Source organism: Capricornis sumatraensis, chromosome 3, assembly GCF_032405125.1.
Source record: "Capricornis sumatraensis isolate serow.1 chromosome 3, serow.2, whole genome shotgun sequence".
Classification (NCBI taxonomy): Eukaryota; Metazoa; Chordata; class Mammalia; order Artiodactyla; family Bovidae; genus Capricornis; species Capricornis sumatraensis.
In genome coordinates this window covers 12860757-12872950 of record NC_091071.1, presented here as the reverse complement: position 1 = coordinate 12872950, position 12194 = coordinate 12860757, and the positions used below count along the sequence as shown (strand labels likewise).

The 12194-nt window shown below is 45.8% G+C and overlaps 1 protein-coding gene across 1 annotated transcript in view; it reads right to left on the bottom strand.

The window, feature by feature from the left end:
* GALNT17 (polypeptide N-acetylgalactosaminyltransferase 17) overlaps nucleotides 1-12194 on the bottom strand; it is a 424119-nt gene that overhangs the window by 189596 nt on the left and 222329 nt on the right. The window contains exon 4 of the mRNA XM_068968830.1: nucleotides 2343-2517. Within this exon, the coding sequence (XP_068824931.1) occupies nucleotides 2343-2517 (175 nt within the window). The remainder of the gene's footprint in view (nucleotides 1-2342; nucleotides 2518-12194) is intronic.

Here is a 12194-nt window from a genome sequence, read left to right as displayed (position 1 = left end):
GTGTGTTCTCCGAGGCAGACGTAGGAAGGGATCATTTCCCACATTCGAGAAGGAAAAGATGGCTCTCAGGAACCAGGGCATTAATCTCCCTGCTTAGAACAGAGCACAGGCTTTGGAAGGGAGTCAAGCGAAAATCCCATTCCTCTGCATTATTTGGAAGAATAATGAGAAACCTCGGCCTCCATCCCATCTCTTTTCATTTGCAGCTATTGAATTACCTGTTGGCACATCTCATCTTTCTATTTAAAATGAGCAATAAAATATACCCGGAGCCATTTACTGCCTCTGATACTTTTGCACACCCCATAGAAGCTGATGCCAAATGGGACCGACTCACAATTTCTAGATGTGCTTCAGAGCTCTGCCCCTTCCAAGCCCTCACTCTTGCTGTTGCCTCCAGGAATGCCCTTGTGCCTGGGCAGGAAGTCTAGCCACCCACATAGAGTGCCACCTCTCCCAAGAAGCCTGCCTTGATTTCTCCCCAGTAGACAACTCATCCCTTCCACTCTTAGACCATCTTTTCCACCATATTCAGGTCACTCCTATGACATGCTGACCAGGAATGTGGAGGTCAAGACAGAGAGGAACAGGTGGACATGTGAAACAGAAGGCAAAACCAGCTAAAGCTGGAGGGGGATTGGATAAGTTAACACAACATGATGGAGAGAGAAGAACTGAGTGACGGGGGCATGGTGGTGCCACCTGATTGGACAGGAAAGAAATGAGGAGAGGATGATATGGAGGAAAAGGTGAGACAGGGCAAGGCTAAGGCTACATGTGTTCAGAAGGATTCTTGCTCAAGAATTCCCAAACTTGAGTGAGCAGCAGTCTTTGGGTCGGGGCTGGTTAGAGCAGATTGCTGGGTCCCACCCCTCGAGCTTCTGATGTCATAGGTCTGGGTGGAACCCAAGGATATATATTTCTAACAAGTTTCCAGATGATGCTGGTCTGGGGACCACACTTTGAGAATGATTACAAGATAACAACGAGGCTCAGGAGAGGTCAGGGCTGCAGACCAACAACTGTGTGTATCAGGGTCTGACAGCAACAGAAAAAAAGGAAGAAAACTGGGCTCTGAGATGGTGACAGGTGCCTGTGTGCACGGGAAAAGGGCCAGTGTTTACGGTGACCCCAGGTCCCAAAACATTGTGTGCTCATGTGCAAAACCCTCCTTTTATCCGGCTATTAAAAGGATTCTAAAGTTGGTTTCAAATGAAGAATAGACATTTCAGTGTTTAATTAGTGATGGGACATGGGCTTTTCAAATAGGGTACTGTGAAACCGCTCATATTCGAGATGCTATCATTCCTTTTTTTTTGGCTGTATCGGGCGGCACAAGGGATCTTAGTTCCCCAAACAAGGATCAAACTTGGATCCCCTGTAGTGGAAGCGTAGGGCATCAACCACTGGATCACCAGGGAAGTCCCAACATTAATGAAGCTAAAGACTCTGCTTCTTACTAACCCTCTGCAACCTGGGGTAGGGGTTTAACCTCTGACTTGATTTACCATTGGTTAGTTAGGAATGGAGAAGGAAATGGCAACCCACACCAGTGTTCTTGCCTGGAGAATCCCAGGGATGGGGGAGCCACGTGGGCTGCTGTCTCTGGGGTCGCACAGAGTTGGACATGACTGAAGCGACTTAGCAGCAGCAGCAGCAGCAGTTACAAATAATCATATAACTGTAAAGCTTGAACCTAATTTTAACATGCTCATTGACTGATCTGGGCATTTTGGATGCTTCACTCTCTTACATACAAAATCTTCTCCTCCGTGTGTGCTCCCCAATTTCTCTCATATTGTTCTTTTTACCAGGAAGTCAGGTGGGGCATGTCGGCAGAGAGAAACCCTTCTCTTCCTCTAAATGATGTTAAAGACGATCCCATAAATTCTAGGAAGCTTTGCCTGAGTAGGCAGAATTATAAATGAATCTTTTCCCCCCCGTAATAGTTAACCATCCTCCCCAGAAATGGAAACAAACAAATCAGCAAAAGAGAACATCAGGAATATGACTGCCTTGTCTTCTTAGCAGGGTCATCTTGAGTTCCGTCTAACTAATACATCATTTTCACAGGGATTTTCATGATGGTAATGATGATGACCCTGATAGGATAGGATGATGACGGCAAGGATGACGATGATAGACTGAGTAAACAGCAGATGTATTTCTCCCTGCTTCCCCGTTTTATCCCAAACTATGGTCTCACCTTCTTTTCACCCGCCCTTCCCCATTCTTCCCGGGGCCCCAGAAGAAACAGGCAAAGTGCGCCCACCTCCCAGACTCCAGGCCTCCTGACCATGCTGCAGGTCCCAAGTGCTTCCGGGTTTTAGCTTGTGACCTACCAGCCAGCGGTGAACTCCACGTGGGCATCAAAGAAGCCGGTGACCTGGCCAGTGGCCACCTTCCAGCCCTCAATACGAGCTCGGATCAGTCCCTCTCTCTTCTGGTTTCTCACCACCTTCACCAGCCCGGGGTAGCGTTTGTGGACATACTCCTCCAAGGGGGCCTTCAGCTCCTCTGCAAATGACAAAACACAGGAAGCTCCATAAACAGGTCAAATGTGCATCCAACCCACTGTGCGGGCAACGGATCTTCAGATCGTCCAGAGACTCCAGACAAGTTTGCATGTTAGTCCTTTTAGTAAAAAGGACAACTGGGTCTGTGTGAGTCAGAAGGCGTCTCTGACTGATGTCCTTCGAGATTTCTTTTCTTTCTGCTCCCCGCTCCTTCCTCGGCCAGCATTCCTGTGCTTGCACTGTCTCCTGGGTCCTGTTTATCCTCTTTATATGGTTTTTCCCACCTGCGCGTACACTAGTCCTCACAGGATGTGTTCTGGGAGGTCCAGACCCATAGTTACACCCTAGATGCAACATTAACAGGGTTTGTGCTTTGGTCAGAGGATGTCAAATCTTCGCCCAGCAGTAGAAACGCTACCGTGATGGCAAAAGAAACGCCAACAGGACTGAACGCTCCCTTCTGCCACCAGCAGGTGGTACAAAGAGCATTATTTATATGATCTAATTTAATCCTTACAGCAACCTAGGTGGTTGCTAGATTAATCCCATTAATTTACTACATGAATTCCACTTTGCAAATTAAGAACAGTGTTAGGAAGTGGGCTGCCCTGGTGGTCCACTGGTTAAGAATCCACCTTGCAATGCAGGGGACATGGCTTTGATCCCTGGGGAAGACCTCACAAGCTGCAGGGCAACTAAGCTCATGCACCACAACTCCTGAGCCTGCGCTCTGAAGCCCTTGCTCCACAACAAGAGAAGCCACTGTAATGAGAAGCCCTTGCACAGCAACAGAGTAGCTCCTGTAGTCTGCAATTAGAGAAAGCCCTTGCACAGCAACAAAGACCCAGCGCAGCCAAAAATAAATAAATACATAAATACAAATAAACATTTTTTAAAAAGAACAGTCTTAGGGAGGCTAACCTGTTCCAAGGGCACAACCGAGGAACAGAAGAGATGAATCACAGGCCAAATGTGTCTAACTCCACAGACATAAAGGGATACCCTTGTGTCCTTGAGAATCATCATCTCATCACAAAGGGAAAAAAACCCACATTTTTTGTTTCTATTTTTTAATAGCAGTATGAGACAAGGATGTTAACTAAGCTTACTGCAGCAATTACTTTACAATATGAAAGTGAAAGTCACTCAGTCATGTCTGACTCTTTGTGACCCCATGGACTATATAATCCATAGAATTCTCCAGGCCAGAATACTGGAGGGGGTAGCCTTTCCCTTCTCCAGGGGATCTTCCCAACCCAGGGATTGAATCCAGGTCTCCTGTATTGCAGGCAGATTCTTTACTGGCTGAGCCACCAGGGAAGCTTCACAATATATGTCAGGCAAATCATTATACTGCACACCCTAAACTTATATAGTGCTGTATGTCAATTGTATCTCGATAAAAATGGGGGAAAAATCAGCAGGTGTAGAAAGACAAGCAGGGAAGGGTTGACAAAGAGGGAATTCCAAAATACACACACTCCAAGGACCCACCCTGGCCTGGGACAGTTTCCGGATCTGGAAACAGCCCAGGTGACTCAGATGGGAGTGGTCCACAGACAATACGTTAGGAGACATTGTCACCTCTGACTCTGCTCTAGAAAAACTCCAAAGGTTGTATTTACAAATGTTGTACAGACCCCTCACTTGCTACTTATACATGGCAACTTTTAGCAAATGCCCTTTGGGTTGCCATTTCCTCCTGCAGGGGATCTTCCCAACCCAGAGATCAAATCCGTGTCTCTTATGCCTCCTACTATGGCAGACTGGTTCTTGACCACTAGCGCCACCTGGGAAGATCTGGCACAGCCAAAAAAGATTAAAAAAAAAAAAAAGAATAAATAAGATTTACATATAAGACCCTTTATATGCATTCAAAATCTTAGTTCTAATACTAATTGGTCTATTATTAATATTATTCATATAGGTCTAGCTTTAACTCTCCATCAACAACAATGCATCTTTCTAGCTAATCAATACCATTTTAAAGTCTAGCCACTATCATTCTATAGCAGTAGTCACCAGCTTCCAACTTACAAGATTTAGGAACACATTGTTCCAAACAACTGAAGTGACAGCCTGGGGACTGTCATGGGAACACAGTGAGATGCCAGCATCCGATTAGCAAGGCCCAAGAACAAATGACACTGAGAAGGCTTCACTTCCCAGGCCCTGTATGTGATTCTGGACCTCCTAAAGTATTGGGTTGTTTCCCTGCCTGGATTTAAAATCAATCTGAACACAAGCACTTTCTCAAGATGCTTACATTCTGGGTAAGGAGATGAGACATGTTCAAAAAATTCCAATATTCAGAAGCTAAGAGCCAAAAAAAAAAAAAAAAAATGGCCACAGAGGGAAAGGGTTACAGGGGCACAGAGTATTGTGGACACAGTGGGAAGAGATGACTGCTTAGGAGACATAGAGTTCCAGAAGACTTCAGATCCCACTTTGGGAAATGTGTGTATTCAGGAGGCAGGGGGCAGAGTTAGAGGACGAGAAAAGCTACAAACAGCATCACAGGGGCAGAATTATACCACGGGTTTGGGCTAAGTCGCTTGTCTTGTCTGACTCTTTGTGACCCCATGGACTGTAGCCCACCAGATCCCTCTGTCCATGGGATTTCCTGGCAAGAATACTAGAGTGGGTTTCCATGCCCTCCTCCAGGGGATCTTCCTGACTCAGGGATCAAACCAGCATCTCTTACATCTCCCGCATTGGCAGGCGGGTTCTTTACCACTAGTCTACCTGGGAAGCCCAAATGAAGGGTAGAGTTTCCAAAAGGAGAAGCTGTGCATTCATGTCACAAATATTTACAGAGCGCCTCCATGGCTGACAATGACACAATCCCTATTCTTGAAGAGTTGTTCAACAGCCAATGTTAGGAAAGTCAAATGCGTTAGAGAAAATGAGAGCTAAGAACAGGTCACTTGATCTAGACAAATTCAAATCAACAGGACCAGTGAGGAAAAAATAATGAATTCCCTTCTGAATACAGCTGGGTCCTTTGGGGACAGGGTGAGTTTAGGGAGAAGTGAATGAGCAGGACAGCTCAGGACTAATTTCTAGAAAAGTTGGTCCTGGTGGAACAGAGATGTGACAGCTTGAGGGCACCAGGGTGTTGAGATTTAGAAGTCACTTCCTTGGCTCAGATGGTAAAGAATCTGCCTGCAATGCAGGTGATGGGGGTACAATCCCTGGGTTGGGAAGATCCTCTGGAGAGGCGGATGGCTACCCACTCCAGTGTTCTTGCTTGGAGAATTCTATGGACAGAGGCGCCTGGTGGGCTACCATGGGATCTTAAAGGGTTGGACACGACTGAGCGACTAACACTTTCACTTTTCAGTTTAAAGCAAGAAAGTCCACAAGCTAACCGAATGAAAACAAGGCCTCCAGGCTCATCATGGAAGGAAACAAATCCTCAATCTGACAGCAGTAAGAAATGTCACATCCATCACCTAAGACCCTTTATCATCCTTAACAGACGGACCACTCCTGGACATTATAATGACAGCAAGAAAAACATTTTACATAAGATTTTTCTCACTGGCAGACTCAGAGAAGACAATAAAAACTCAATTCTATGGGCTTCCCTGATGGCTCAGTGGTACAGAATCCACCTGGGTCTTGAGGATCCTCTGGAGGAGGAAATGAAAACCTGTTCCAGTATGCTTGCCTGGGAAATTCCCTGGATAGAGGGGTCTCGCAGGCTACAGTCCACAGGCTCGCAAAAGATTTGGACATGCCTCAGTGACTAAAACAGCAACTTTGCAAAAATAAATGTTTACCTATGAGTGTTATCAAATCCAATCCTAAATTGGTCTAGAGCCATTTGGGAATGCTTGTGTTTCTTAAGGTTTGGATCAATAACATTTGAGGTCAAGAGGGGAGAGGCAACTACTGCCCTTCATCGGAACGGACCAGAAGGGAGCTCTATCTGCTTCTTCACAATAAAAGGAACAGCCGTCATCCAGACTTTAGGAGTACATATTGCAACAAGAAAGTTACAGACAGTGAGAACAAAAGCAAAAATCATTATTACAGAATTTTATCCAGACTCTGCAGTTTCAGTGGTATTGGAGAATAAAACATCAGTCTAGTCCCCTGTCTCTAAACCCTGTTCAGAGAAAAGTGTTGACCTAGAAGACTCATTTCCACGTGTTCCCAAAACATGTGCATGAACCTGGGCACCACATGGATGTGAGCTTGGAAGTGGCCACACTGTCCGGGATTGGACTCCATCTCTACCTCTCAACCCTCCTAGTTGTCAAGTCTTGACAATGAGACTTGCTGAATGTGCAATTCTCCTCAAGGTATGGAGACTCAAGATAATCAGTTCAAGTTTAGATGTTGTTTCTTCTTTTTTTAATGCACTAATTTTAAAAAATTTATTGGAGTATAGTTGGCCTTCCCAGGCGGTGTTAGTGGTAAAGAACCCACCTGCCAATGCAGGAGACATAAGAGACGCTGGTTCAATTCGTGAGTTGGGAGGATCCCCTGGAGGAGGGTATGGCAACTCACTCCAGTTTTCTTGTTTGGAAAATCCCATGGACAGAGGAGCCTGGAGGGTTCCAGTCCATAGTGTCACAAAGAGTTGGACATGACCGAAGTGACTTAGCACACATAACTGATTTATAATGTTGTGTTAATTTCTGCTGTATAGCAAAGTGAATCAGCTATATGTGTATATATACATGCATATATATATATATATACATTTACATATATATATATGCCATATGCATGAGAATTGCCAGTAGGTCTGGGGTGTGGCCCAAGAATTCATATTTCTAACAAGCTCCATGGGGCTGCCACTGCTGTTCTGGTGAACACTCTCGGAGTAGCTCGGACTTAGAGCCAGTCCCTTATCCAACCCCATCTGTGACGAGTTAACCCCTGCTCATGAAATAGGTCTTATCCAAAATGAGCAGACGCTCCATAATCCCAGTGTTGGCCACTGCTAGTCTCTGCTTTTGCCCGGGCCTTCTTGTTCCACCTTGTCTGAAAGATGGAGCCCCTTGGAGATGACTTGAGTCTAGACAGTGAGGGGTTTGTCTTGCCCAAACTGGGATCCTGATGGCTTCCTCCCACCCACCCCTCACATGGAGCAACCTCCCCATCAAGCCCTTCAACAAGGACCCGGGGGTTCCTGGCTTCTGCTCTCACTCCCACAGCCCGTTACGACGACGAGTGCTACGATTCCACCAACACTGCCTCTGCTGCCGTCAGCAGCACCATCACCACCACAGCCACTTAGAACCAACACTCCTCCCCACCAACAGCTGCTGAGGTGTGGGCATACTGCTCACATGCATGGGTTGTGACAGCTGGGACGAGAAAATAGCGCATATGGCATGTTCCAATTAAAGAAAAAAAAAAAACCCGAAAAACAAAACCATCTGCCTCAAAGCCATTGTTCTGCAGAGTGTGAGTTTCCTCTACCTAGGAATCACCGGGCAGGTGATGCAGGTTCCTGGACTGCCCTAAACGAATCTAATTTTCTGGGCTTGGTGGGGCTGACCAGAAGTCCAGATGATTTTCCCACAAACCTCGAACTTCTCAAAAGCACTGCTTGATTTTTTTCTTTCACTGGTTTTACCATGTTAAGATATACATAAAATTAACCTTTCGACCACTTTAAAGTTACAAGGGCATCATGTGCATTCGCAGTGCGGCTCAACCATCACCCCTATCTAGTTTCAGAAACTCTCATTACCCCCAAAGGAAGCCCCACATCCATTAAGCAGTCAATCTCCATGTCTGGCCCATCTTCCAGCCCCTGGCACCACTAATCTGCTTTCCATCTCCATGAATGTGTCTGTTCTGGATATTTCAAAAACTGGAGTCATAACAAGATGTGGCCTTTCTGTGTCCGTAAGTCCTGGTCGATTCTGAAGGTGAGGGGAAGCAAATTTTGGGTTTTTTTTTTGAGGTGTGACTTTAAATTCCTTGGCCTTACTGAAGGTCTGATTCCTCATTCTGCTGCCTGTTAGCTTTTTTGATCCCCATTTTGGCTATTTGGTTGACTGGAAGCTTATTTACAAAACCCCTCCAGATTCATCCAAGGGGGTTCTGGTTTCTCTGAGAGGAGGATCCAGCCCTTGGATCTGTGTTCACACCCCTAGAGTCCCCCTAACTCTGACACTAGCCTTTCTCCCCATCCCTGATGGAAACTTCCAGCTCACTGTGCTTGGGGGTCTTGAGTTAGCAGAGGGGAAAACCACCGTCCAAAATGCAGGTTCAGCACAGCCATCAGGCATGATGCCCTACGTTTCTGCAGTGCTTTTTATGAGTTTGTTTTTTTTTTAATGCGTGAATCATCCATGATGCCATCAAGACTCCTCCTCTCACCAAACTCTGAAGGGACAGCAATAACCTAAGAGGCACCCCCCGCTCCTGCTCCCCTCCTCTGCCCCTGCACCACCCTCCATTGCATGGACCTGTCTCTGAAATCCTAGCCCTTAAGAACATCCATGGACCTCCCAGGTGGCGCTAGTCATAAAGAACCTGCCTGCCAATGCAGGAGACGTAAGAGACACAGTTTCAATCTCTGGGTGGGGAAATTACCCTGGAGGAGGGCCATGGCAACCCACTCCAATATTCCTGCCTGGAGAATCCCACGGACAGAGAGGCCTGGTGGGCTACAGTCGATAGGGTCACAAAGAGTTGGACACGACTGAAGTGACTTAGCATGTAGGCAGGAACATCCAGGAGGTGGTCATACAGAGTGAAATAAGTCAGAGAAGGAGAAATATTGTGTGACATGCCTTATATGAAGACTCTATAAAGAAATGATACAAATGAACTTATTTACAAATTAGAAACAGACTCACAGACTTAGCAAACTTACAGTTGCCATGCGGAAGGATGGGGAGGAGGGATAGTTAGGGAGTTTGGGACGGACATGTACACACTGCTATATTTAAAATGGATAACCAACAAGGACCTATGGTAGAGCACAAGGAACTCTGCTCAATGTTATGAGGCAGCCTGGATGGGAGGGGAGTTTGGGGGAGAATGGATACTTGTATATGTATAGCTGAGTCCTTTGCTGTCCACCTGAAACTATCACAACATTGTTAATTGGCTATACTCCGATATAAAATAAAGTTAAAAAATAACATCCATGGAGAGAGCGAGAGCAAGCATGTGAAAACACAAGACAAAATAACACAGACGATGGCTACATTGCATGTTTTATTCTCCGGGCATCTCTCAGTTTTGCGGACTTAAATAATGCATTGTCTGACTATGGGAGTGAAAAAAGAGGCGAGGCGAGAGCTAGAAACTTCAGGAAGAATGGGGGAGATTAAAAAGGGATGCTTTCGGCATGTATGAAAGCATTTTAAAGGCGATGCCACAGTGAGATCAAAGCAAGGAGAAAAGAAAGCAAAAGACGAAAAGAAGCAAGAAAAAAGATGTGAGGTGCAAAATACCGAAGTGTTAAACTAAATATATCACACAGAGCAGTGCATTCAGGAAAGAGACTTTGAAAAGGAAAGCCATCTCTGCTTTTATTCCTTTGTTAAGAAATTCCTCTCTACTGCTTCTTCCATTTAAATTTCACCTTAAAAAAAAAAAACAAACAAGAAGCCCAACCCCACAGGAAAATATCGTAATGCCTCTTTGGGGGTGGCTCCAGATTGCTCCCCCAAATTAAGAGCATTCCCCTATCTCACCCCATCAAAAGGCAGTTGAAAATCTGGTACTTGCAGCTGATTCTAATAATAACATGTGAATTTAAGCGATAAAATTTGTCTACAGCCTGGAGTGTGTTTTTCTTTCATTATGTTTCTTATTTACTGTGATATTGATTCTGAACTCTCTGAAGCTGGCAAATTTCTTCTCTGAAATAACCGAACTCACCATCTGGAGGCAGGGGTGGTGCTCAGGGGGAGCAAAATGGCACACAGGAAACCCTGGAGAGAGCAGGGTCAGAGCTCAGCGTTTGGTTACTTCTTGGAGTTTTCCTTAAATGCAGTTGTCAGGCAGGAATGGAATAAGAGTAAGTTATCTGGTCGGTCTCCCCTTTTCCGATATTTTGGGTACCTCTGTATTCAGAGCCCTGATTTCTCCAAGGTCAAAGGCAGTATGGGTCCTTTGAAGTGAAATGAAAGTCGCTTAGTTATCTCTGACTTTTTGTGACCCCATGGACTGTAGCCCACCAGGCTCCTCTGCCCATGGAATTCTCCAGGCAAGAATACTGGAGTGGGTTGCCATTGCCTTCTCCAGGGAATCTTCTGGAACCCAGGGATGGAACCCGGGCTCCAAAATCACTGTGGATGGTGACTGCAGCCATGACATTAAAAGACGGTGGGTTCTTGGAAGAAAAGCTATGACAAACCTAGACAGTGTATTAAAAAGCAGAGACATTACTTTGCCTACAAAAGTCCGTACAGTCAAAGCTATGGTTTTTCCAGTAGTCACATATGGATGTGAGATCTGGACAATAAAAAAAAGGCTGAGCACCAAAGAACCGATGCTTTTGAACTATGGTGCTGAAGAAGACTCTTGAGAGTCCCTTGGACTGCAAGGAGATCAAACCAGTCAATCCTAAAGGAAATCAATCCTGAATATTCATTGGAAGGACTGATGCTGAAGCTGAAGCTTCAATATTTTGGCCACCTGATGGGAAGAGCCAACTCACTGGAAAAGAATCTGATGCTGGGAAAGATTGAAGGCAGGAGAAAAAGGGGATGACAGAGGATGAGATGGCTGGATGGCATCACCGACTCAATGGACATGAGTTTGAGCAAACTCTGGGAGATGGTGAAAAGAGAAGGAAGCCTGGCGTGCCGCGGTCCATGGGGTCGCAAAGAGTCGGATGCAACTTAGCAACTGAACAACAATGGTTCCTACCTGAGAGGCCTGTTTAGGGTGTTAAATAAGAGGATGCCTGCAAAGCACTTAGCTCAGGGCCCGGCACACAGAGGACACTCAATGCATGTCAAACTTGTTACTTGTTTTTTATTGTATGGGTCTCTTTATACGGGTGAACAGAGAATAGACATGTCTTGGGAAACAAGAGGATGACTCTGGCAAGGGGACAGGAGGGCTTCGAGGGTGGGGAGGGAGTCTTGAACCAGGAGGAAGAAGGAAAGCACAGAGAGAGGTGACTCTTGCCAGGGACTCCTCCAGAGTCCTAGTTCCAGGACCAGGATGGCTGAGTAGGAGCCCTGACTCCTGCAAATTCTTTATTATTTTTTTCTTTTTATCAGAGTATAGTTGCTTTACAATGTTGTATTAGTTTCTACTGTACAGCAAAGTGAATCAGCTATACCTAGACATATATCCCCTCTTTTCTGGATTTCCCTCCCTTTTAGGTCACCACAGAGCATTGGGAAGAATTCCCTGTGCTATACAGGAGGCTCTTATTAGTTACCCATTTTATACATAGTAGTGCAAATATGTCAATCTCAATCTCCCAATCCGTCCCACCCCCTTCTCCTACCTTAGAAAGTGAAAGAAAGAAAGTGAAGTCGCTCAGTCGTGTCTGACTCTTTGCGACCCTGTGGACTGCAGCCCACCCGGCTCCTCCGTCCATGGGATTCTCCAGGCAAGAATACTGGAGTGGGGTGCCATTTCTTTCTCCAGGGGATCTTCCCAACCCAGGGTTCGAACTCGGGTCTCCCACATTGCAGGCAGATGCTTTAACCTCTGAACTGCCAGGGAAGCCCTTCC